This window comes from Chrysemys picta, chromosome 4 (assembly GCF_011386835.1).
Source record: "Chrysemys picta bellii isolate R12L10 chromosome 4, ASM1138683v2, whole genome shotgun sequence".
Classification (NCBI taxonomy): domain Eukaryota; kingdom Metazoa; phylum Chordata; order Testudines; family Emydidae; genus Chrysemys; species Chrysemys picta.
The window spans coordinates 54,622,052-54,648,625 of NC_088794.1; the positions used below are offsets into that span (position 1 = coordinate 54,622,052).

At 55.2% G+C, this 26,574-nt stretch overlaps 1 protein-coding gene across 1 annotated transcript; it reads left to right on the forward strand.

The window, feature by feature from the left end:
• The first annotated feature begins 2,386 nt into the window (after window positions 1-2,386).
• On the forward strand, window positions 2,387-26,508 carry LOC135983388 (voltage-dependent L-type calcium channel subunit alpha-1S-like). The gene is made up of 8 exons (XM_065594968.1): window positions 2,387-2,665; window positions 4,567-4,669; window positions 11,385-11,486; window positions 11,628-11,752; window positions 13,321-13,449; window positions 15,388-15,569; window positions 24,226-25,283; window positions 26,311-26,508. The coding sequence occupies exons 2-7, from the start codon at window positions 4,579-4,581 to the stop codon at window positions 24,413-24,415; spliced, it is 819 nt and encodes a 272-aa protein (XP_065451040.1). The 5' UTR covers window positions 2,387-2,665; window positions 4,567-4,578; the 3' UTR covers window positions 24,416-25,283; window positions 26,311-26,508.
• Window positions 26,509-26,574: the final 66 nt, after the last annotated feature.

The following is a 26,574-nucleotide window of genomic DNA, read 5'->3' on the forward strand; positions in this document are numbered from 1 at the left end:
TAGGCGAGGTATATCTAGTAGGGATAAGGACGTGCTGCTTCCGTTATACAAGGCACTGGTGAGACCTCATTTGGAGTATTGTGTGCAGTTCTGGTCTCCCATGTTTAAAAAGGATGAACTCAAACTGGAACGGGTACAGAGAAGGGCCACTAGGATGATCAGAGGAATGGAAAACCTGTCGTATGAAAGGAGACTCGAGGAGCTCGGTTTGTTTACCCTAACCAAAAGAAGGCTGAGGGGGGATATGATTGCTCTCTTTAAATATATCAGAGGGATAAATACCAGGGAGGGAGAGGAATTATTTCAGCTCAGTACTAATGTGGACATGAGAACGAATGGATATAAACTGGCCGTGGGGAAGTTTAGGCTTGAAATTAGATGAAGGTTTCTAACCATCAGAGGGCTGAAATTTTGGAACAGCCTTCCGAGGGAAACGGTGGGGGCGAAAGACCTCTCTGGCTTTAAGATTAAGCTTGATAAGTTTATGGAGGGAATGGTTTGATGGGATAACATGATTTTAGTCAATTAATCAACAGCGTGCAATCGCAGGTAAATAGTATCAATGGCCAATGAGGGTCTGGCTGGACGATCTTGCCTGCATGCTCGGGGTTCTACTGATCGCCATATTTGGGGTCGGGAAGGAATTTTCCTCCAGGGTAGATTGGCAGGGGCCCTGGAGGTTTTTCGCCTTCCTCCGCAGCATGGGGCGGGGGTCGCTAGCTGGAGGATTCTCTGCGACTTGAAGTCTTTAAATCACAGGATTTGGGGACTTCAACAGCTGAGTCAAGGGAAAGGGGGTGGGTCAGCTTTTGTGGCCTGCATCATGCGGGAGGTCAGACTAGATGATCATAATGGTCCCTTCTGACCTTAAAGTCTATAAGTACTGCAGCCACTCAGGGTTGGTCTTCACCGTCTCCACCTCCTACATCAAGATGTGAGACATCCGGGACTCGGCCAAGTGCATCCGCACCCTCACGTAAGTATCAGGTGCACTGAGGCTGCCCTGTGGGCCTGGCCAAGCTCGACGTGCTGCCCTGCCAGCGTCCTGCACCCAGGGCAGCATTGCAAAGGCCAGGCGGCCGGGCTGGTCTGCAGGTCTGAGTCTAGGAATCTGCAATGCTGGTCACTCTAGGCTGGCCTGGCTCGTGGAGGCTCCGTGGCTTGGTGCTCTGCTGGGATAGCCTGTCCCTAGGAGCAGTGTCTGTGACTTTAGTTGTGATGGTGAGCTCCACTACTCAGGGTAGCCACTAGGAGGCATAGAGCAAGGAGTTAAGGGTCTATGTGAGCAGAAAGCCAGGCTGGCATCAGGGCCGGCTCCAGGGTTTTGGCCGCCCCGAGCAGCCAAACAAAAAAAACAAAAACAAAAAAGCCGCGATCGCGATCTGCGGCGGCAATCCAGCGGGAGGTCCTTTGCTCCGAGCAGGAGTGAGGGACCGTCCGCCGAATTGCCACCAAACAGCTGGACGTGCCGCCCCTCTCTGAAGTGGCCGCCCCAAGCACCTGCTTGGTAAGCTGGTGCCTGGAGCCGGCCCTGGCTGGCATTCGCCTTCACCCCACCCTCTGTGTTCTGGGTCTCTGAATCGCTGCACGGTGTGAGCGATGGGCTCAAGGAAAGACCCTGACTAGTGGCTCTAAGAATCCTCAGCTACCACCACTGTTCCTGTCGGATAGAAGGCAGCTCATGCCCTGAATCAAGCAGAAGGATCCTTTCCTGAATATCACTACACTCCTGGCCTCACTGGTATTTAACGGCAAGGCATTGCACCACAATAAAGTAAAATAAAGCCCCTGCCTCACCCAAAGTGGTCTCTGGCTGTTCAGCAGACAGAGTGCATTTGGATCACCACATCCAATCGATTCCCACATTCTGGGGAATGTTCCAGGCAGCCACAGCCAGAACCTGATTGATCTGGGGGGAAATCAGAAAACTGAAAGGGGGGAAATGGAGGTCATGGAGCTTCTACCAGCTCTTTGGCACAGCCCCAGCCTCCAATATTGCTGCAATTGTCTAGAGATCAAAGAACTGGTTGATGGGATCCATTTATGCCTTCCAGCAGAACAATACCCACTCTTCTCTTTGCTCATCCTCCTAGTCACGGTGGTATGTGTAGGCAGACAGATCTGAGATGCGTGTGCATACACACACACACACACACACACACACACACACGAATACAGGCATACAGCACGCACACACACACGTACACAAGCACAGACCTACAGCATGTGCACGCACACAAACACAAGTGCTTGCAAACACACAGAACTATAATGGGGTGGCTGGCCCCTTAAGAGCTGCAAGGCTTGGGATGAGCCAGCCATGATTACAGAACGCGCCACACTTGGGAGAGATCCGGATAATTCCCTATAAAGGACAGCAGGTGGCTGTAGTGAAGGAGAAAAGCTTAGGAAACAAGAAATCAGAGGCTTCAGCCAGGGAAGGTCTGGGAGCAGGGTGAATTGGTGATTGCTAGGTGTGAACAGGCTCCAGCAGAAACACCTGAGCTAGGGGGTTTCTCTACTGAGACCATAGGCAGGAAACACCTGTGTGTGAGGGTAGAACCAATGGGCTGTTGTCACGGAGTGTGGGGCAGTCAGCGCCCGGCAGGGCCAGCTTTAGGAAGTGAGTGAAGGACCCGCTGCCAAAGACCTGGAGCGCCGCCGGGTGAGTAAAAAATTAAAAAGGTGCCTCTAGCCAGGGAAGGGATTCTCTGCCACTTGCCCTCCACTCTGGGCGGCCCTGCCACTGGGCGTGGGGCCCTCTTAAGCGTGGGTCCCGATTTGGGGGAATTGGCCTAAAGCCGGCCCTGGCGCCCGGCACCCCTCTTCCTGAGATTCACTGTGACTCTCAGCCAGCCAGTAAAATGGAAGGTTTGTTGGACAATAGGAACGCAGCCTACAGCAGAGCTTGTAGGTACAACCCAGACCCCTCAATCAAGTCCTTCTGGGGGGTTCAGGGAGCTTAGACCCTAGCTTGGGGTTCCCTGCGTTCCACCACCCAGCCTAAACAGGAAAACTGAAAACCAAAACCCTCCAGCAGCTTTCTCCCCCCTCCCCTCTGCCCTTCTCTCCTTTGTTCGTCTCCTGGGCAGAAGGTGTCATTTCTCCCAATCCCGCTCCTGGCTCAGGTTACAGCTCAAGTATCTCCCTGCAAGGCCAGCCCCCAATCCCCAATGTAACTCCCCTGCTCCATCACAGCTGTGTTTGGAGTCTCTGAGTTTGATTTTTGGAGCTCTATTTATGTGTATACACGAGAACCCCAAGGAGGAATAATGGAGTGGTAAAAAACCCATGTGTGAGGTTTCAGAGTAACAGCCGTGTTAGTCTGTATCCGCAAAAAGAAGAACTGGAGTACTTGTGGCACCTTAGAGACTAACAAATTTATTAGAGCATAAGCTTTCGTGGACTACAGCCCACTTCTTCGGATGCATATAGAATGGAACATATAATGAGGAGATATATATACACACATACAAAGAGCATAAACAGGTGGGAGTTGTCTTACCAACTCTGAGAGGCCAATTAATTAAGAGAAAAAAAAAGGTTTGTTTCAGAAGCCTTTGAGGGAGAAATGGTTAACAAGGCACTGCAGAGGCACCTCTGTGCATGGGGAGGGGTGTGCACAGGAGGCAGCTGACCCCATTGCAAGGATGGAGACACGCAACCTCTCCCCCAGACCAACAAGAGCTCTGTTAAGGCAGGGGGCAGCTCCCCAAAAGCCGGGGGCTGCAGAGGGAGCAGGGAGAGTGGGCGGCACTTCTTCCTGCACCCGCTCATTCTCCACAGAGCATGGGAGACATTTCTGACTCGTGCCATCAAAGCGTTAACAAAGCCACCCAGTTCCTGGGTCGGAGTTCAAGGCAGTTTTGCCATTTTAAACCAGCTGTAGATTTTGGAGCACTGGATGAAATGGCATGTTATCAAAAGGCCATGCAGTCTTATCCCAGAATCCTTTGGGTTGGACGGGCTCTCTAGTGGATCCTCTAGTGCACCCCGCTGCCTTTGTGGTTGAATGGATTTCACTGATCCCATCCCTGATAGAAGGATGTCTTGGTCCTGCTTTGAGCAGGGGGTGGGACTAGATGGCCTCCTGAGGTCCCTTCCAACCCTGATATTCTAAGATTCTATGTCTTCCCAATTCCCTCACCTTCGACATCTCCCCTGGTGAGGCCACACCTGCCATATGCAGCCTGCCGAATAACCCAACCCGTCTGAGAGTTATAACCTTTAACCTGACTGTTCCCATGCAGCCTATGCCTCCGTGGTCTGTCTTTGCTGACTGGTGAGCTGTGCTCTGGAGAGCGTCCTTTGCACAAGTGCAGTGCAATAGAGACAGATCTCCGTTGTCATGAATATAAAGGGTACTCTTTCTAAGGGGGCTGCTGGACACAGATGGACCAGGAGGGTCTCTCTGGTTCCCTAGCTCTCAGACTGTGCTGCCATTGTCCCGACGCAACATCTCCCTTAGGCCAGGCCTGAGTGGTCCTGCCGGGGTCTGCTGCCGGCCCTGTGCGTGGGAAGTGTGCTCCGGGCTGGGGGTGAACGCAGTTGTCGTTTGTTGTGCAGCGCCTGGTGTGCATGAACATGCCTCTGAACAGCGATGGCACCGTCACCTTCAATGCCACTCTCTTCACTCTGGTGCGGACTGCCCTCAAGATCAAGACGGAAGGTGAGGGACACGCTCTGTCTGTTTTGGTGCCCTGCCCTGCCAGCATAGCGCTGGCTGGTGCATCTATAGAGACTGCCTCCAGAATGCTTCCCTAGCCCCACCCATGCAGGGGTCCTTCCCCAGCCATCAGGTGAGATGTGAGTAATATCGGCTACCCTGGTGCATTTCATCTGAGACCGAGGGCCAGATCCTTTGCTGCTGCAAATCAGCATGACTTGACTTCAAAGGAGAGTCGCCTGTTTACACCTGCTGGGAACTTGGCCCCTTGTAATTTAGCCTCACAACACCCATGTGAGGTAGGTGAGGGTTGTGTAGGGATCCTTTCACCCATCCACAGAATGCTGCTTTCTTCTCTGAGGAGTGTCCCTGGCGGTGCTCCACCCCGAGCACCTTTGATTGGAGATGTTCACTAGCAGTGCCTGTTCGTCCCATGCATGCACTCCAGACATCCCCGGGCTCTGTACTGAGGGTATATAGAGCTGCCCAGGCAAATTGCCCTCGATTCCTTCTCAACTCCCCGCTGGCCTGAGACAGAGCATCAAGCTTGCCCTCTTCCGCTTTGCTCTAGCTTAGCCTCGAGTTCCTAGTTCAAGGTTTAGTTTAGTTTACTTGCCTCTCTCCTTTATTTTATAATTGTCCCTCTTCGGTTAATTTGAGGAGGTTCTGCTTAATAGCCCCTTTTTTCCTCCTCCCCCTTCCTGAGGGGTTTGCCTTGGGGATTGTCATCAACCTGGTGTGCCAGGATTCCTGGGATGCAAGCGCTGCCTTTCCCGCTGGGAATCGACCCTGGTCAGCGACGGACATTCCCAGTGTATCCGCTGTCTGGGACACACCTTCAATTCCAGCCAACTCCAAGATCTGCTCAGCTTTTCAAAGCAGATCTAAAAACTCCTGGAGATTCAGCTTAGGATCCTCATGATGGAGCTAGTCGTCCAACCAGCTCAGGGTCCAGGCCCAAGAGACCCCCTGTACAGCCGCAGCCAAGTGAACACAGTGCCCCCCAATCGCCGTACCCCGCTCGCCTAGGACTTTGCGGGTAGGAAGACAGAGCGCACTGCTAAAATTCCCAAGCAGAGTTCTGGCTCTCCTCCTGGATGGCCCACTTCAAACGACCCTCAGTCACCGTCAAGATCGACCGTTTCAGAGACCTCCTGTCCCAGGTGTCAGGAATGAGGGCCTGCAGCTGAGCCTGGGACTAGCTAGTCTCCAGGCATGGCAAGCCCAGATGGGCTGCAGTAGGACCACCTGACTGGCTGAAGGGAACCAGCCAGTGTGCTTGTAAGCCCAGCAGCAGCAGCAGGTCACTGGCTGCTCAATGCTTCACCCACAGCTGCAGTCACCCCAGGCCTATCTTGCTCCAGCCTTGTTCTGCCCACTCCCAGCCCTGCCCCAGCCTGATTCCTGTTTAAACCCAGTTTACTCTGGCTCTGGACTCTGACTCCTTCTTCCTGACTCCGGTTCTGCCCCCTTGGGTCCGGACTAAAGCTCTGATCCTTGGTTCTGGTTCCCAGTCCCTCCTTGCTCTGGCTCCAACTAGTAGGCTGGGCTGCCCCGGTCCTGACACCGGGAAGGGCACCGCTGAGGCTCCATCCTGCTACAGAAATGACCCTAAATGCTCTGCCTCTAAAAAGTCTGTAGCATAAACAGACTTTTCAATACTACCTCCAGTGCCTAAACATGTGACCCTGACAGCAACATCGGTTCCTCCAAGCTCAGCATCTTCAGTATCAGTGCTATTGACTAGACAGATACCACCGGAACAATCCGCACCCTCGGTACTGACACTGGTCGCGTCAGAGCCCCATCCAGTCCAGGTTCACCCAGTACCACAGAACTTTAGATTCTCCAAAGACTTGCTGGAGTCTGATGAGCCAGAATGGGTACCACATGGCTATCTGTAGTGAAATCTGCAGGGCCTCTGAGACCTTACTTTCCTCCGGTACCCCCGGGTTCTCCTGTACCACCTGTCCCAGGTGGAGAACCATCCTCGCCTCCAATGTCTGCTCCTCCTCTGGACTGTGCTGAGGACTCCACTTCAGATTCTCAGCTATCTGTGCGGGGATCCCCTAGGTACCACCATAGCAGCATCTCTCCTGATACCTTTGTGACGGGCTGGACCCCCTGGGATGTCACCTGCTGTGCTGGGATTTCACTGAGTCAGACCATTCTGCCAGCCCGGGCCCCCCTTTATCTGGTCTTGCTGGGCTCGGCTCCCCTGTCTTTTCCAGCCCAGCACACAGGCAGGGCCACACTCACCTGCACAGAGAGACAGAGATTCACTCTGGGAAGGCTCAGCTTAAGGAGCTTGCCACAGCACCCAGATGTCCACCCTCCCTTGGAGTACAGACCCGAAATTATATGAGATTCACCTCTTCTCTCAGTGTGGAGGAGAGTGTGCACATCTCCTCCCCCCCCCCCCCCCCCCAGTTAGAAATCACATTGACTGGGTTCTATTGTAAACCAGAAATAAATGTATTAACTAGAACAGGTGTATTTTAAATAGTTAAGGAGGTAGCAGACAGAACAAAGCATATCTGCCCCAAGTGTTTTCTCCAAAGTCCTGGCAATAGTAGCTGTGCACAGGTGGGGAATAATCATCTTTCCTACCACGACAACTGGCTGTTCAAGGACCATTGTATGTCAAAGTCTTCTCTGCAATACAGAAGCCATCTGTAATGTCCACTTTGACTCCAGTTCAACAGATAAACTTCACAGGAGCATCTCTGAATGCCCTAACATCCAGAGCTTACCTTCCTTCCGACAGATTTCTGATACTGATGAGTCTTATTGCCAAGATCAAATAACCCCCTGACAACAGCAAGAAATTGCCTCCAACTGCTGGCTCATATGGCAGCTTGTACTTTCATAACACAACATGCCAGGTTACATCTTGCTGCTTCCAGGGTTGGCTCAGAATAGTCTATCACCCGAACAAACAAACAGTCTAGACAATCTGGTGTCTGGCCCTCATCATGTGCTACACTCGCTCAAGTGAAGGACCTGTCCAAAGTCCGTGCAGGAGTTCCTATCGCCCAGCCGCCTCCTACCATCGCCATAACTTTGGATGCCTCACTTGTGGGATGGGGAGTGCAGCTAATGGGACACACTGTCCAAGGCAAATGGTTGTCTCAAGAGTCTCTCCTGCACATCAACCTCCTAGAATTAGGAGCAGTCAGGAATGCCTGTATCCACTTCCCTCCCTTAAGCAAGGGCCAATCCATGAAGGTCATGACAGACAATGTAACCTGCATGTTCCACGTAAATCTCAGGGAGGGGCGAGATCCCCTTCTTTGTGCTGAAGCAATAAAGCTGTGGAATTGGTGTCAAGCCAGTCACGTCCTCACAGCCGCTTACCTTCCGGGCATGCAGAGCACCATGGCCAATGATCTGAGCAGACATTTCTCCCACGATTATGAGTGGGAACTGGACCTTCAGATCCTCAAACAGAGATTCCTGACCTGGGGTTTACAGAAGCAGACATCTTTGCAATTACCGCCAACAGAAAGTGCAAGAAATTCTGCTTGAGAAGAGGATTGGGCCATCAGTCGTTGGGAGACACCTTTCTCATTCCTTGGGCCTACTCTATACATCTCTGACACCATTGATTCAGAGGGTGTTGAACAAGATCAAACGAGACAAAGCCAGAGTCAGTCTAGTTGCACCAGCTGAGTTGAGGCAGGTCTGGTACCCTTCCGTGACTCACTTCACTTCCTGTTCAGCATTGCAGCTTCCAGCCATGTCCTATGTGCTGTCCCAGGACTCCAGTCGGACTCTCCATCCCAACCTGGCCATCTGCTGACTCCAAGCTTGGTTCCTCAGTGGTTTTTGGGGATAGAGGTTTCCCATTCGACAGAGATCCAACAGGTCCTATTAGAAACATCAGAAAGATCTCTACTAGAAATACCTTCAAAAATGGACCTTGTTCCTTCTTCCCTCTCCCCTGTTTTTGGTTATCTATTGGATTTAAAGTATTCAGCTCTTTCTGTGAGTTCCGTCAGAGTTCATTCATCAGCTACGACAGCCTTCCGTTCCCCTGTGCAGGGATTCATTCAGGCTTTGCTCATCCCACGACAGCAAAATTCATCAAGGAATTGGTTAACCTTTTCCCGCAGAGCCTGCTCCCATATGGGATTTGAACTGTCTCATGAAATCTCCCTTTGAGCTGCTCACTGAGTGCTCTCTGGTGCACTTACCTACGAAAGTGGCATTCTTAGAGGTAGCATTGGGGAATTAGGAGCATTGGGGAATTAGCACTGGGGAATTAGGAGCATTGATGGCTGATTTCCTGCCCCCCTTCCCTGTTTTTTTCAAGGATAAGGTTTTGTTAGGCCCACATCCCAAGTTCATACCTAAAATATCCTCTGATTCGCTCATTAACCAAGTTATCCGCCTTCCTGTGTTTCCCCCAGACCCACGCCAGACTAGAGAGGAAGCTGCCCTCCACAGCTTGGATGTTAGAGGGGCGTTAGCGTCTATGTGGACAGAACCAAGCCATTTAGACAGGCTCACAGACTATTCATCTCAGTTGCGGACAGATCCAAAGGATCCACAGTCTCCCCCCAGAGACTCTCAAAGTGGGTTTCCAGTTCCATTCATGCTCGTTCCCAGGCTGCTAACAGTCGGCCCCTTCGAGAAGAATAGCCCAGTCTCCAGCCTGCCTCCAGGGCACTCTTCAAAATGCAGCCATTGCTGAAATTTGCAGAGTGACGACCGAGGCCTCGGTGCACACTTTTCCCGAACGCTGCGCCCTGGTACACGCCTCTAGGTCAGAGGCAGCTCCACAGTTCCCTCCTCCTTCAGGGGCTACTGCAGTGGAGCACCCATTGGGACACTCCTTGTAGAAGAAGGAGTGGTTACTCACCTTGTGCAGTAGCTGGAGGTCTTCAAGATGTGTGTTGTTATGCGTGCTCCACTACCCACACTCCTTCCCCTCTGCTTTGGAGTTCTGTCTCACAGGACTTCAGGGTCGAGAAGGAACTGAGGGCAGTTCACTTGCGCAGCCCTGTTTATCCCCGGCACAGGGTAGGAGGCTGCTGGGAGGGCATGCATGGGCCGAATGGGAACAGCTACCAAAAATCTCCAGTCAGAGGCGCATGGGGCACATGCACACCTGAAGTGGAACACCTATAGGGACACACCTCTCGAAGACCTCCAGTTACTGCACAAGGTGAGTAACCTCTCCTTCTCTGGGTGGGATACAGAAGCCATCGGAGGTAGGTAGCGCAGGTAGCGACACCACCCAGCAGGTAAAGACAGGAAGGTGAACCGCAATTCCATCTATTTCAAATGGCAGAGGGAAATTTGGGAGGTGGGATTGAGATGGAAGTAGGGTTGCCAACTGTCTAATCCCACAAATCCAAACACCCTTGCCCCGCCTCTTCCTGAGGCCCCGCCCCTTCTTTGAGGTGCCTCCCTCTCACTCCATCCCCCCTTCCTCCGTGGCTCGCTCTCTTCCACCCTCACTCACTTTCACTGGGCTGGGGCAGAGGGTTTGGGTGTGGGAGGTGGTGCAGGCTTTGGGCTGGGGCTGAGGGGTTCAGAGTGTGGAAGGGGGCTGCGGGCTGAGCCTGGGGCAGGAGGTTGGGGTGCAGAAGGGGGTGCGGGCTCTGGAAGGGAGTTTGGGTTTGGGAGGGGGCCCAGGGCTGGGGCAGGGGGTTGGGATGCAGGCTCCAGCCGGGCGGCACTTATCTTGGGCCACTCCCGGAAGTACCCAGCATGTCCGGCTCCTAGACTGCTCCGCGTGCTGCCCCTGCCTTCAGGCACCTCCCCCGCAGCTCCCATTGGCTGCAATTCCCAGCTGCAATTCCCAGCCAATGGGAGCTGCAGAGTCGGCACTCAGGGTGGGGGGAAGCGTGTAGAGACCCTCCCTGGCTGCCTCTCTGCCTAGGAGCTAGAGGGACTTGCCAGCTGCCTTTGGGAACGGCGCAGAGCCATGGCAGGTAGGGAGCCTGCCTTAGCCCCGCTGCGCTGCCAGACTTTTAGTAGCCTAAAATCTCCCGGATTGGCGTCAGTAGCCTCCCGGCCAATCCGGGAGGGTTGGCAACCCTAGATGGAAGCTGGGAAGGCCGTCAGGGTCAGCACTTGTAAAAAAGTGCCCTTGCATTTTTAATAGCCATAAATGGCCAAGACAACAGTTTCGTATCTCAAAAACCAATAGCCTCGTCCATATGGTGACCCCTAACAGCCCTCTCTTAGGGCACTGACTACTTCCCATGTTACCAAAGCTGTTTCCTGTAGCATCCAGGTGTGCCAGCAAAGTCTCCTATCCACAGCCAGGCCAGACTGTTCCCTGTTTAGCATGTTAAAGCCCAAGCTCACAGCCCAAGATAGCCGTCACAGCATGCTGAGTGAGCCCCCTCCCTAGGCTCACCCCTCCCATTTTTCTAGGCTTGTCCCAGTTTCAACAAGGCCAGGGCATGTCATCCCATCCTGCCGCCTCTCACTCTTCAGGCACCATGCCAGGACAGAGCCACAAAGTCAGGATGACAAGAGACAGTGTTTTTTTCCCAAATGAACCTAACGCAAGTGGTGGGAACACAGACACAGCTGCGAGGGGAACCCCGAGTGCTCTAGAAAACACGGATGGGCCTTCACGCGAGTGACCGCTGACAGGATGGATTTCACCCACTGCATCTTGGCTTTCCCTTTAGCCATTGGCTGTGTGCGGTGTTCCCTCGGGGCGGAATGAACGGATCGGTGGTTTGTTTCCCCACAGGTAACTTTGAGCAGGCCAATGAAGAGCTGAGGGCCATTATCAAGAAGATCTGGAAGAGAACTAGCATGAAACTCCTGGACCAGGTCATTCCACCAATTGGAGGTGCGTTTTTGCCATGCTCCCTGGCTTATTTCTCCCCAGCACCCTCTGCCTGCCCCCTCCGCTGCCCCACACCGCTCGGACGGGGGCTGGGTATAGCCACTGGGCAGTGTTAATGGCCTCACTTGGCTTTCTCCCCTCCAGAGGATGAGGTGACTGTGGGCAAGTTCTATGCGACCTTCCTCATCCAGGAGCACTTTAGGAAATTCATGAAGCGCCAGGAGGAGTATTATGGGTATCGGCCCAAAAAGAACGCCATTGCTATCCAGGTCAGTGCAAACAGGTCTGGGGATCACAGCTGCTCCTCTTGCCTGGATAAAGCAGCCAGCTTGTCCCTCCTGCACAAGGGCAGGGCAGGGCTCAGGGGGCAGAATTGCCTAGTGGATAGAGACCCAGGCTCGGCCACCAGCACCGCTGGGCAAGTCATTTCCCCTCTCTGTGCCTCAGTTCCCCCAGCTGTAAAATTGGGATAGGGACACTGACCTCTGTGGTAAAGCACATTGGGATCTCCTCGTGAAAAGTGCTTCACAAGAGCTAGGTGGTGGTGTTGTTATATGCTGGGCAAGGTGGGAAGCAGGCCTAAGTATTTGAAGGTGTCGGTACGAGGCTGGCAGAGGAATTCTCGAGGACGGCCGGAGAGGAAGCACTGGGACGGAACTGAACAAAGGGAAATGGAGACAGGGGAACAGTCTGTGGGTGGAAGCTCCGTCCCTTAGAACACTGAAAATGGGGCTGCACAAAGGGTACGTTGCATGGGAGAGCCCGTGGATGACCCCAAACAGGTCTCAGTGTGTAAGTGAGGGGACCTCATGTTAAGAGGAACAGTCTTGAAATGGAGGAGGCTGGCCCGGCCTAAGGGAGCGCTTGGAGGCTGCCTCCTCGGGGCCTGGCAGTTGGTCTCTGCTGCACACACTTTGGACTGGGGCCTTGACTGAGCTCTGGGCTTTCAAGGGCTTCCCATGATGGAATCTCAGAGCTGGTGCCCCCACACCACCCTTCCTGCAGCCCTGCTCCTTCCACGAGAGCCCAGACTCAGTCTCAACTGAGGTAGCGCGCTCTAGAGGAGTAAGCACGGTGGTGAGCAGCAGGACACCTGGGTTCTTTCCCCGCTCTGCCACTGACTCGTGTAGCCATGGGCAAGTCACCTCCCTCCTATCTGCCTCGGTTTCTCCACCCATAAAATGGGGACAAAGAGGCAGGAACAAGGGGAAGGTCTGAGGCTCATGTCGCTCCCTGCCCCCCCCCTTCTGGGTGATGAAACGAACAGCCCCACGCAAGAGTTTCAAACTGGAGTCCAGTCTCCCTGCGTCAGAGGTCCTGGGGGGCATGTCCCAAGCACAGAGGACTCCTCCCCTGGGAAGATGGGGGCATTTCTCTTGTCCAACCTGGAATGCAGCCATGTCTCAGGGTTCCCATGGCCTCCCTGCGGGGTGTAGGATCATCTGTCCCTGGGTATCAAATCCAATTCCAACATGTGCAAGGTGAGATGTGCCAGCCCCCATGGCCCTGCAAGAGGGGCAGAGATGCCGCTGCCCTAGAGAGACGCCCCACTGTGTGAAGTCCCCCTTTCCTCCACACCCAGTGCACAGAGCTAGCGCCGTGGGAGAGGCTGCTGAACCAGCAGGCACCAGAGCGCCCCCTTTGGGAAGTAGGCAGGGCAGCCTGGGCTTGGTGAAGGCAGTTGCGGGGCCAGGACTGAGGGTTCAGGGAAGGAAGCTGGAGCTGCCAGGCCACCGGGCTTTGCTGAGCCTCCCTCTCCTCTTGCCCGGTGAGGAAAAGCTCCCCCTGCCACCAGCAGCCCCGTGAGCGACCTCCCCATCTCTGTCCATCCCACCAGGCCAGTCTGACAAGCATTGAAGAGGAAGCTGCGCCCGAGATACACCGAGCGATCTCTGGGGACCTGACTGCCGAGGAGGAGCTGGAGAGGGCCATGATGGAGGCAGTGATTGAGGAAGGGATATACAGGGTGAGCACAGTGGGAAGTACCACCCTCTAACCCCACACATACCAGCCCCACCGTCTGTGTCCCATGCGGAGCCTAGCACACTGAGAGTTGATTGCTGCAGACAGGGTAGGGGCCAGCCAGCAGGTGCCAGGGGTGAGTGATGATGCCCAAGATCATAGTCATATTGTCATGGCTGCTTGGTGCCAAACGCTTGGGCAGGACCCAGCTCTGTGTGAGCACGTGAGTTGGCTGGGGGGCACAAAGCCACTAGCACGGGAGATGCCACTGACTGTGGAGATGGACCTGATCACAGAGGAGAGTGTCAGTCACAGGAAACCTCGTCACCGACTGGCTAAGTGGGTCCTGGGTCACCGTCTCCTCTGTTCCCAGGCGTTAGGGTGGGCAAAGTTTTTGGCCCGAGGGCCACATCTGGGTATAGAATTGTATGGCAGGCCCTGAATGCTCACAAAATTGGGGTTGGGGTGAGGGACGAGGTGAGGGCTCTGGCTGGGGGTGCAGGCTCTGGGGTGGGGCCAGAAATGAGGAGTTCAGGGTGTGGGAGGGGGTCTGGGCTGGGTTGGGGGGGGGTGTAGGGGGCGTTGAGAGCTCCGGCTGGGGGGGTGGGTTCTGGGGTGGGGCTGGGAATGAGGGGTTTGGGGTGTAGGAGGATGCTCTGGGCTGGGACCGAGGGGTTCGGAGCGTGGAAGGGGTATCAGGGCTGGGGCAGGGGGTTGGGGCATGGAGGGGGGGCTTAGGGGTGCAGGCTCCAGGTGGCACTTACCTCAAGTGTCTCCCGGAAGCAGCGGCATGTCCCCACTCTGGCTCCTATGTCGAGGCACGACCAGCCCCATCCGCAGGCGCTGCCCCTGCAGCTCCCATTGGCCGTGGTTCCCGACCAATGGGAGCTGCGGGGGCAGTGCTTGGGGCAGAAGCAGTGTGCAGAGCGGAGTCCCCTGGCTGCCCCTACGCATAGGAGCGGGGACATGCTGCTGCTTCCAGGAGCCGCGTGGAGCGGCCCCTGACCCTGCTCCCTGGCTGGAGCGGGGCAAGCCCCAGACCCCACTCCCCAGCGGGAACTTGAGGGCCGGATTAAAGTGGCTGGTGGGCCAGATCCGGCCTGCAGGCCATAGTTTGCCCACCCCTGTGTTAGGTGGAGCTGTGGGCTGGTGACCTGAGCTCAGGGATCTCTGGGTTCTAATCCCAGCACTGGTGGTATCTCCCTGGCTGTCCCTTCCCCTCCCCTGTACAATGGGGATAATGGTACTGACCCCCCCGGACTGCAGAGCGGGATATTAACCAGTTAACGTGATGGAAGAGTGCTCGTTCCGGGGATGGACTGGCTAGTGTGTATTGGCACCTCTGTCAGGTGCACAACTATGTGTCACAGACCCAACACTGCTGACAGATTCCCTCTGCACTCGATATGCTGGGAGCTTCCAATTGGCTGTGGTGTAATGATAACCATGGCAACCCAGGTTGCCAGCAGTCTGTGACAGTGTCCTGCCCAGTCTCACTCCTCAGGGAATCCCTCGCGTTCAGAGCTGCCTGTGAGTATGGGAGGGTTTATCTGGTAGGAGAGGCAGTACTGCCTAGTGGATGGGCTGGGAGTGGGCTGCAACTCAGGAGACCTGGGTTCTATTCCCAGCTCTGCCATGGACCTACTGGGTAACCTAAGGCAAGTCACTTCCCTGCTCTGTGCCTCAGTTTCCCCCACTGTGAAGTGAGGAGCTGACCCCCCTATTTATAAAGTGCTTTGAGAACAGCTCTGTAAGAACTGGGACTGTTATTACTGCTCCCCTGCTGTGCATGATCTTAAATTCAGCCACCATGACTGGCCTTTGCTGGCTCACCATGGGTCCAAACCCATCTGGACCGTCGGGCAGCATGTGCCACAGGCAGGGAAGCCTCGAGAAGCGCCACTGTCAAGGCCCGCTCTGACCTCTCCCCTCTTGGTTCGAGAGGACAGGTGGCTTGTTCGGTCATGTTGACTCCTTCATGGAGCGGAACAGGCCCCTGCAGCCCCACGTGACCAACCAGAGACCCCTGCAGTTCACCGAAGTGGGGAGTGAAGACTTGGACTCCCCTGTCTTCCTCGATGACTTCCCCCCAGACAGGAACACCAACAGCAACACAGCCACACGGTAATGCTTGGCGGTCGGAGACAGCCCCCCAGGGCGCGTGGCGGCGGGGGCCACAAGGCAATGTGCTGTCTGTATAAACGGCGCAGTTTCCATAAGAGAGGAACCTGGCTGCTGTGACTTGGGGAGCAGGGGGAAGCTCGGCGCTCGGGGACTGTGAGCCTGGGTGCAGCACTGGGTGCTTGTGCATGCGTGCACATGAGAGTGTGCACTTGTGCATATGTTTACTCTTGTGTGGGTTGGGCCAGACACTGGCCACCTTACTCCCCTTTAACCATGGGAGGGTGCAGTTTCTGCCTTCAGGTCTCAGGCAAAAACAGATGCTTGCATTGCCCAGGTCTCATTTACATGCCTCCCCATGGCCAGGCAGCTTCACCCCTTCACCAGTGGTTCTCAACCTATTTATCATTGTGGCCCACAAAGTGTTACCTGGGTCACAGGCTAAGAACCCCATCTAACCCCCTCACAAACCCCTATGCTCAGTGCCCTCCGCCCACAGACCCCTCCACAGAGTGGGGGCAGAAGTGGAGAATTGGATGTGGGGTGTGGGGCAGGGACCCCAACCGGGACGCTGCTGTGCAGGGACCCCTAACCCCGACCCCCACTGTGTGGGGCTGCGGGGCAGCCAGGACCCTGACTCCAGACCCTGCCAGGACCCCACTGTACAGGGCCCAGCAGTAGCCGTCTGCCTGGACCCTGCCACGCGGTAGCTAGTTGCCTGGTCCCAGGGCGCGCCTTGCGGCCTCTATCACACAGCTGAGCAGGCCGCAGTTGTGTACTAATTGGGCCGCAGGCGCTAGGGTGACCAGACAGCAAGTGTGAAAAATCGGGATGGGGGGTGGGGGGTAATAGGAGCCTATATAAGAAAGAGACCCAAAAATCGGGACTGTCCCTATAAAATCGGGACATCTGGTCACCCTACGCGGGCCACGGGTTGAGAACCGCTGTTCTACACTGTGCTTCCCATAGGGCACACGCGGGGTTAAGGACAATACAGCGCCTCTTAAAAAAAGTGGGAGCACAGTCAGGGCCGGCTCCAGGGTTTTGGCCGCCCCAAGCAGCCAAACAAAACAAAACAAAAAAAGCCGCGACCGCGATCGCGATCTGCGGTGGCAATTCGGCGGGAGGTCCTTCGCTCCGAGCAGGAGTGAGGGACTGTCCGCCGAATTGCCACCGAACAGCTGGACGTGCCGCCTCTCTCCGAAGTGGCCGCCCCAAGCACCTGCTTGGTAAGCTGGTGCCTGGAGCCGGCCCTGAGCACAGTGCCTTTGAAAGCGACTATCCCAGTACAGCCGGCGCAGATCCTGTTTACACCAGCAGATGTCAGACTAATCCCAGCAACAGGCACGGTGCAGCTGCCAGGCTGATTTACCCCAGAGGAAGATCTGGCCCCAGATTATTGGTGGGGCACTTTAGAGTCTCGAACAGAGCAGAGACCGATTTAGAGCAGCAGCGAGCAGAGCCGCTCTGACACCGGGGGCGGCTCAGCCCCACTGCGAATCGGGCCGCGTGATTTCAGGCACCCAGGCTAAAGCTCTGGTCACTGAGACTAGTTCTGTGCGCAGATGTGCAGCTTTTGTGAAGCCCCGGACAGCTGTAGGTGCAATGAATGGCGCCTGCTGGCAGACTGCCCCTCCAAGGCTGCCCCTGTGACTGTTATCCATATGGACGCTGCAAGGACCTTGGGCTGGCCCCAGGGCTGGCATAAGCAGCGTGACTCCTTTGGCCTGAGCCCAGTTGTGCCCATCTGCATGTGGCTTTCGGTTTCCCAAACACTTCTTGGCTCCCTCTGGCCCTGGTGGTGATGTTATGTAGTTAGACAGCTCCAGAGAGTGCAGAAAAGACACAGCCACCGCCCAGAGCGCTTGTAATTGAAGCATGACATGCCCCTGGCAGGGTCATCAGCAGGGGTTGGTTGAGGAGGTGAACCTCGGATCTGAACGCATCAGCTGCTACCGCTCTAAGGCCTGTAGCTCAGCAGCAGCAGAGCCAGGAATATCTTTGCATGGTCCTGCCAGCAGGGGGCGATAGACTGCAGCACTGTGCTAGCCCGGGCCGGACACCTGGACAAAACAACACAGGAGGGACAGAAACAGGAGGGCGGCGAAATGGGGGGACAAGGGTTACCCCACAAACATAACTAGGTTGCCCTCATGAGTCCTTCTGCTATCCGTCCCGGTGGGTGCTCCACCCTAGGATGTGTGCACCCTGGACTGGAGCCTGCGACGTCGTGCTGGTGGGCCTGCGCCGGCTCTGAGCGACGGGATACAGGGAAGCGAGAGCCCACCGCCACTCAGTTCCTTCTCAGCCGCCTGTGGCTCGAGACCGAGTTTTCGGCGGGTAGCTGTGTTCTGCTTCCCGCCTTTCTCTCACCTCAGGAAAGACTTTTCTCGCGTATTTTCGTTTCTCATTTGTTTTCTTGCCCTATATTTTATTTTCATTTGTATTTCATCTGGCACGTTTCTGTGCTCTGGGAGAGGGGGTTCCCCATCTACTCCTGCACCTTTCTTTGTGCCGATCAATCTGTTGTGCCTAACACCCCAGGGGCTAAGCCCTGCCAGACTTGCCACAGGTCTTTTCCCCGCTGTGACGGACATTGGAGTTGCCTACGGTGTTTGGGGAACTCCCCCATCCTCTCAAAGTGTGTGATCTGTCTGGGGTTTGGGGGCAGGCCCCAAAATGACAGGGAGACGAGACTAGCAGTCCTGTTAATGGGACATGCTCTAGCTCTGGAGAGATCCGCTTCCCCCCAGGCATTAGCACTGGCTCCTTCAGGCATCAGCCCAGCCTCAGCTGGGACCACGGAGACAAAGCCTTTGAAGAGGAGAAAGCACTCCTTCCCATCCAGAGACAGGGAGAAAAGGGGTAGGTCACCTCATAAGACCCACTCTCAGGAGCCCTCGTGTCCATTAAGGGTTACCGTAGAGGCTCCGACTGAGTCCGGTATCGAGGTGTCGGTACCATGTACCTGATCCTCCGTGGCACCATGGTCCGCATGGGGCTACCACACATCCCTTGGCATCAGCTTCTGACCCCAGCTCTGAAGTGATACAGGACCCTGCATCCGCCTCAGTACTGCAGCAGTCTCCATCTCAAGGTCCACGTTTTCACTTCTGGCTGTCAGCGGCTGTCAGTGCCCTCCAGCTCCTTCCAGGTTTCAGTTATCTGAAGATCTCATCATTTCAGATGAGCCTGACGCCATTGCTATGGGATCCGTCAGAGCCTCCTCACCGGTACAGCCCAGGCACCTGCAGGCCAAAACCCACCCAAGCCTCCAGCAGTCAGCATCCACCACATTACCTGTGCCATCACGTAGCCTCTCAGGTCTCGGTACAGGAATCCTTCCTGGTGCCATACCATCCGGCTGCCAAGGGTCCCTGTACCAAGGAGGACCCTAGAGAACCTGCCAGGCCTCACAGACCCAGAGATAACTGTCATTGGAGACACTCTCCCTGTTCCTCCCCCCCATCAATGGGAGTCCTGGGGGCCATTTTGGTGACCAGTTCCACAGGATGCCAAGAAGAGATTACAGGCACCCACTGGTCCCATGCCATCCATGGCAAGCAGCTGTCCCTCTCCTGGTACCATGCACGTCTTCGGTACCGGACAATACACAGCAGGAGTCAGAGCCTCCACCTGAGGAGGTCTCACCTCCTTCAGCTGAGTCCTCTTCATCTGTGGCCGAGGCGGTAACGCCACCCCAGCCCTCCTCTGCTGATGAGTTCAAAACTTTCCAGGAGCTCATGAAGAGGCTGGCGGACTCTCTCCAAATCCCGCTAGAGGAAGTCCAGGAGTCATAACATTCTTTGGTGAATATCAATCCCCAAGGAAAGATTGCTCCGCCCATTAATGAGGCATTGCTATCCCCAGCACAATTCCACCCACCTGAGAGATCTGATAAGAAGTCCCACCAAAGGGGAGGGAGCACTTCTTTTCCCACCCTCGCACTAATTCCTTAGCAGCCAAGGAAATGAGCTGTCAGACTCAATGTAGACCCTCTCCAATAGACAATGAATCCAAGAGACTGGACGTATGGGGCAGAAAGAGCAACTCACCAGCTGCTCTTCAATTCCGTAGTGGCAATTTCGGGCCTGGGTGGTGAAATGGGACTTTACCACATATTCAGAACGTACACACTTCATTGAACATCTGCCACAAGACCAAAGAGACCGGTTTCAGTCCAGTGTTGTGGAGGTCCCATCCTTCCTCCTCCTGGGGCCAATCAAGCTGGTTCCAACAGCGTCCATCAGGAAAGGATTCTATTCCAACTACTTCCTAGTTCCCACGAGAGACGGAGGCGGGAGGTCGATTCTTGACCTCAGAAACTTGAGCAACTAAGTTCTAGCACAACAGTTCAGCATGGTGACACTCGCTCCCTGTGACGTTATTGATATAATCTGGGACCATATAGATCATTGTTGCAACCGAGGTCCTGTAGTGGCACGCAAATCTTGTATAAAGGGGGTCAAATCGGGTGTCTAAGACAAGATTATGGTTTACTGGTTATGATTATGCTGTCTATATGTGTGTATTACTTTTGTAGTTGAAGTTATGAATATTGGCTCTATACTGTCTGTATTTCAAACTTATGCTATGCTGCTGGGTGACATCCCAGACAAACTGGTGTTAGCTCTGCCGAGCCTGCTTGATGGCCCATTAAGGACCATCAGCTATACAATGGACCCATTGAGAGAAGGCAAATATGCCTTGAGACTCAGCAAAGTATGCAGGAACTTGCCCATGTGACTCCAGACTCCATTTTGCTGTAATTTTCCACAGTAAGAACAAAGAGGTGTTCTTACACCTGGAAAAGACTATATAAGGCTGATGCCTCATCTCCATCTTGTCTTCAATCCTGCTTCATACCTCTGGAGGAACTTTGCTACAAGCTGAAGCTTTGAACAAAGGACTGAGGACCCATCCCAGCGGGGGATGTATTCCAGAGACTTGATTTGAACCTGCAGTTTATTCCATCGCTGCTGCAAGCCTGAACCAAGAACTTTGCCATTACTGTATGTAATTGATTCCATTTAACCAATTCTAACTCTCATCTCTATCTTTTTCCTTTTATGAATAAACCTTTAGATTTTAGATTCTGAAGGATTGGCAACAGCGTGATTTGTGGGTAAGATCTGATTTGTATATTGACCTGGGTCTGGGGCTTGGTCCTTTGGGATCAGGAGAACCTTTTTCTTTTACTGGGGTATTGGTTTTCATAACCATTTGTCCCCATAACGAGTGGCACTGGTGGTAATACTGGGAAACTGGAGTGTCTAAGGAGATTGCTTGTGAGACTTGCGGTTAGCCAGTGGGGTGAGACCGAAGTCCTCTTAGTCTGGCTGGTTTGGTTTGCCTTAGGGGTGGAAAAAACCCCAGCCTTGGGCTGTAACTGCCCTATTTGAGCAATTTGTCCTGAGTTGGCACTCTGTTGGGTTCCGCCAGAACCGCATTGTCACACTCCCATTCTCCCATTGTTGGATCCAGGACACGGGCTCATCGCCCACGACCTACAGGACGCCCATCACCACAAGTGTTTACTTTGCTTTGTAATTGGACCACGATCAACACCAAGTTCTCCCCTCCAGTCTCTCCACGGTGCCGAGGGTGTTTACGAAGTTCCTCTTGGCAGTAGTAGCTGGTCTCTGTCAATGGGGGATCTTGGTATTCCCATATTTGGACACCTGGTTGATCAGGGGTTGATCACTCCAAGAGGTCCAACCAGCCATGGCCAAGGCGTTAACTAGGACTTCGCATCAATCACAAAAAATTGATACTAACTCCAGTGTAAAGGATAAACTGCATAGGAGCCACTCGAGCCCACAACAGCAAGAGCCTATCTATTCTGGGAGATATCTTCCACCCTATCTGGCCTAATCTTGGTGCTACAGTTCAGCCCATAAACAATCATGAGGGCTCATCTTCCACTATTGGGATATACATCCTCCTGCACGTTCATGACGTCCTATGTGAGACTCCATCTCCGATGTCTCCAGGATGTGGTTTAGAACAGTAAATATCCCAGACAGACACCACCTGTCCAAAGGGGTCACGGTGCCTCAGAAGGTGTTGGATTCCCTTACATGACAGACCCACAGAGGGTCGGTGTGGGAACCCCATTCTTGCATCGCACACCATCAAAGATCCTCATGACAGATACGTCCTCTCTGAACCCCAGGGCCTGGCTCCCGAATGGCTCTCTCGACCATGGAGTTAACTCATTTGGCTGCAGTTCAGTCAGTTCGTTTGGCAGATAGCCCAGTACGGGCAAGACTTATCTCCAGAATGGAAACACTTTCACTCTTGATGCTCTCTTTCTTCTTCCCAAGCCCTAGAAGTTTCCCTTTCCAAAATACTTGACCACCAGCTGGAATTAAAGATACAGGGTCTCTCCGTGAGCTTTGTTAGAGTGCAGGTGGCTGCTCTCACAGTTTTCCAGTTACCCATCCAGGGCTTCTCGGTTTTTGCCCACCCTGTCACAGCCAGATTCCTCCAGGCTCTATACAACTGGTTTTCTTCTGTTTGGGACCCAGTGAGACCTCAACCTGCTTCTTAATGCTCCAAGGAAAGTCTCCTTTGAACTAATGACTACCTGCTCTCTCCTCCATATCGCCTTCAAAATTTCATTCCTGGGCGCCATTACTTCAGCAAGACGAATTGGAGAGTGGAGGGCACTCCTGGCTGACACACCATATCCCACCCTTTCATAGGGACAAGGTTCTACTGTGTCCCCAGCCCTATTTTCTTCCTAAGGTCTCCTTGGAAGATCACATTAACCAGGAGATTCGCCTGCCAGTGTTCTACCCATATCCTCAGGCCTCTAGAGAGGTCGCAAGCCTTCATTCGCTGGATGTTCGACGGCCCTTGCCTTCTCTGTGGACAGGACTAGGTCCTTGAGGGCCTCTCCCAGGCTACTTGTGTTGCTAACAAAATGAATAAAGGGCCAGCCTGTTCCTAGTCCATACAGGGGTTGTCTGTGTGTTGCAGGTTGTATTTTAACCTGTTATGTGCCCCCCACGGTGATAGCACATTCCACTGGAGCTCAGTCCACATCCAGTACCTTCCCATAGCAGAAATCTGCAGGACTGCGACTGGTCTTCTGCCAGCCCTGTGCCAAGCATGTGCCATGTCCCCTGCTTCCAGAGAGGACGCTGCCTTTGGTGATATCGTTCTCGACTCACTTCTGTGGCATGCCCCTCCTTTCTGAGTTACTGCTCTGGAGTGCCCTGCAGCGGGGCACCACAGGGACATATGCTTGACGAAGAAGGGACGGTGACTTACCTTACATAACTTGAGTTCTTCGAGATGCTTTGTTCCTATGGGTGCTCCACCTTCCCGGCCTCCTTCCCCTCCGCTGCAGATACGTCGCCCCGTTTCACTCCTTCAGAGAACAAGGTGTGACTCTGTGCAGGCCTGCCAGCACGACTGCAGTCTCCGCATGCACATCCTGTGGTGGAGCACCCATCGGGCCAGAACATCCCAAAGAACCCAGGTTTCAGAGGGGTAGCCGTGTTAGTCTGTGTTCATCCCTGTTGATATTCACCCCTTCTTGTCCTCTGTTGGGAATGGGCCACATCCACCCTAATTGAATTGGCCTCGTTAGCACTGACCCCCCCCCCCCCACTTGGTAAGGCAACTCCCGTCTTTTCATGTGCTGTATATTTATACCTGCCTACTTTTTTTCACTTCATGCATCTGATGACATAAGTTCTAGCCCACGAAAGCTTATGCCCAAATAAATTTGTTAGTCTCTAAGGTGCCAAAAGAACCCAGGGTAAGTCACCTCTCCTTCTTCACACTTAGTGATGCTGTCCTGGCTGTGTCTGTCCCCATTCACCTCATCTATCTATCTATCTATCTATCCCGAGACAGATCCTTCTATCATGTATGAATCCATATGTCCATCTTACACATCCATCCAGTACCTAGAGTGTCTGTCTGTCCAGTCATTGGTTCTCTCTCTAATGCAAGTGGTGTTTGTGCTGTTTTTATTAATATGATTGGGTGGGGGTGATTATGGCAGGGAGGAGATGAGCCCAGAGGTGCTGAAGAGGAGGGAGGGGAGGAGCCCAGAGGTGCTGAAGGAGGGTAGAGGAGGGAGGAGAGGAGACCAGAGGTGCTGAAAAAGGGGATGGAGGGGAGGTGCCCAGAGGTGCTGAAGAAGGGGAAGGAAGGGAGGGGAGGAGCCCAGAGGTGCTGAAAAAGGGGATGGAGGGGAGGAGCCCAGAGGTGCTGAAGAAGGGGAAGGAGGGTAGAGGAGGGAGGGGAGGAGCCCAGAGGTGCTGAAGAAGGGGAGGGAAGGTAGAGGAGGGAGGGGAGGAGCCCAGAGGTGCTGAAAAAGAGGATGGAGAGTAGAGGAGGGAGGGAGGAGAGGGAGGGGAGGAGCCCAGAGGTGCTGAAGAAGAGGAGGGAGGGTAGAGGAGAGAGGGGAGAAGGCCAGAGGTGCTGAAGAAGAGGATGGAGGGTAGAGGAGGGAGGGAGGGGAGGATCCCAGAGATGCTGAAGAACAGGATCGGGGGTAGAGGAGGGAGCTGTGGTGGACAGAGGGCAGGAGGCAGTTAGGGTCTCGAATGGTGACTGATGCTTGTGAATGGAAGCCCTTGGAGGGGTGGCTGGGTGGTGGTCCCTGCGCCAGTCCGACGCTCTTTCCTGTCCCTGACAGGGTGCAGTACGAGGACGAGCTGCGGGGGGAGAGGATGCTGCTGGCATCCTGCCAGCCACAGCCACACTCTGCCCTGGGTCAGTACCTGCAGCATCGTCGCACCGGGCACTTCCTGGCCTTACTGGGAGGGGTGTCCTGGGGGGGTAGTGTCATGGCCTGGGGAAACTCCCAGCTTACCAGATGGGCATAGGGTGGGACCCCATGTTTCACCAAGTGGCCTGGAGGATGGACCCTCTTTTGTCAGAGTGTTGGGAGGGAGGCCCCCCCTTTTATTGGGGGGACCCCATAAGGCGTGGAAGGGAGGGGGCCCATTTTATGTGGGGGTGGGACTCCATTTTTCACCAAGGCAGCCGGTGAGCCCCCTTTTATCGGGGAGCAGGGGCTGTCTCTTCATGGCCCTAAGGATGAACTAAGCAATAGAAAGAGAAGCCAACACTGGAATTCCCTGCAGCAGCAAATGCAGATTACCTCCTTCCCTGGGGGTGCCAGTTCTGGGGCGGGGTCCTTTTCCCAGGGCGCCATGGCCCTCAAGGGGAGGGGAAGCAGGAGGCTGAATTTCCTGGGGTGCTGCAGGCCGAGTTCCCCCTCAGCCGGCAGAGACAGGAGGTCGTGGTTCCCAGGAGGGGTCATCCAGGTCTCTATTTTCCCATCCCCATGTTCAGGCCTCGCCGGGGGCAAGGGCGGGCTGGGTGTAAGGCCGAGGGAAGGCCCGTGCTCCGCTCTTTCCCTGTGAGCGAGGGGCGCATCCAGTTCCCTCTGCCTCTCTCGGGGGGTCGCCGGGGAGGGGGCTGGCCCAGGGCTGGCTGGGGCATGTGCACAGGACCTCCAAGTGCACCAGAGCTCTGCTTCCCCAGCCCCCGCACTAGTCAGCCCCTTCCCAGCTGGCACCCCCTATGCCTCAGGGCCACAGCAGTGTCCTTCCTGTGGGCTCCCCAAGTGACGCACCCGTTCCCTTCCCCTCGGGCCACAACCGCTCCTTCCGCCTGGAGAAGCGGCAGCGGTGGCTGGACAGGAGGCGGGCAGCCAGTGTCGGCGGATGCCCGGGATTGGAGCTGCAGGTAAATGGCGCTGGGATATCATGTGGCTCATCTGGGGGAGGGGGGGAGGCTAGTCCCCCTCCCACTTTGGGCTGGCCAAGACAACTGTGCACTGGAGGCACCGGGTCCCCCGGGGCCAGCTAGCAGGAGATCCCAGCTTGGCATCTGCCTCGTGCGCTGCGTCCGCCCCAGCCTGGTTGGCCTCTGGGAAGCAGGACGGAGCCTGCGCTCATGGCCTATCCGCAGCAGAGACGCGGCCATGGGGCTGGGGGAAGCTGGGGGTGTCCCAGTGTCCAGCCACAAGCCCCCCCGAATGGCTCAGGCGCAAAGACCCCGTCTCCGGCACCCCTGCCCTCTTCCCAATGGCAACTGGAACGGCCCACAGGGCTGGAGCCTCTGCCGGGGCCACTGGTGGCTAGGAGTGGGGATGGGCGTACCAGGGAATGGAGCACTGGGGGGCGGGGGGGCGTGCCTTGTAATATCCAGGTAATCACAGCTCCGCTATGTAAGGAGATGAGGCTCTGTAGCCTTGCCCCTTCTCTGCCCATTCCCCTGTCCTCTTCCGCCCTGCGCTCCAGAGGAAAGAAGGCCCCTGGGGCTATGGACGGGGGCTGTTGTTAGCCTGGGGGAGTTGGCCATTGACTCTACAGGAGCCAAGTTCAAGTGACTGGGCAGTATCCTGGAGCTCAGAGCTTGGTCCCTGCTCTAGTGCCCAGCCAGGCAGGACTGGCCCTCGGGTTCTGTACCATCGCCAACGATCGCCACCTCTCCTTAAACTAACCGGGGCGCCCGGCTGTTCCCGGAACCCAGCGGGGAGCAGGGCAGGCGCAGGTAGTGCTGTCCAAGTGCTGAGTCATCGCCCCGGAAGAGGCTGCGCTCTTCCTCCAAAGGGGTGCCACCAGGCGGCTAGCGGACGCCACGGCGGGCGAGAGGGATCTGAGCTGCTCTGCAAGCCTGGCGGGTGGCCTTGGGCGATTCCACGGACCAGCCCCCACCTCGCCCACCTGTAGAGGTTGTTGTAGCACGTTCAGTATTGCTCACCCCCCAGGATGTGACTCTTGGCTCCTTCTCCGCCCAGCTGCGCAGAGAGGAGGCTGCTGCCCAGGAGCGGGGAGTGGACCTGAGCTCCGAGTGCCAGCTGGATGGTGGCAGTGACATGAACGGGGAGGGAGATGCTGCTGCCTCCACCCCAGCCACCACCTTACTCATCCAGGAGGTAGCAGTGGGGCAGCACCCAGCAGGGGGACTGGCTGGGGTGGGACTGGAGAGACTGTTCCTGGGAGAGCGGTGAAAGGAGGAGAGAGGCCACAGC

Coding starts and splice junctions, on each gene's coding strand:
- LOC135983388 (XM_065594968.1), top strand. CDS start 4,579: ATGAACATGCCTCTGAACAGCGATGGCACCGTCACCTTCAATGCCACT. Junction 11,753..13,320: donor AGAACGCCATTGCTATCCAG/GTCAGTGCAAAC, acceptor CCATCCCACCAG/GCCAGTCTGACAAGCATTGA. Junction 13,450..15,387: donor TTGAGGAAGGGATATACAGG/GTGAGCACAGTG, acceptor TCTTGGTTCGAG/AGGACAGGTGGCTTGTTCGG.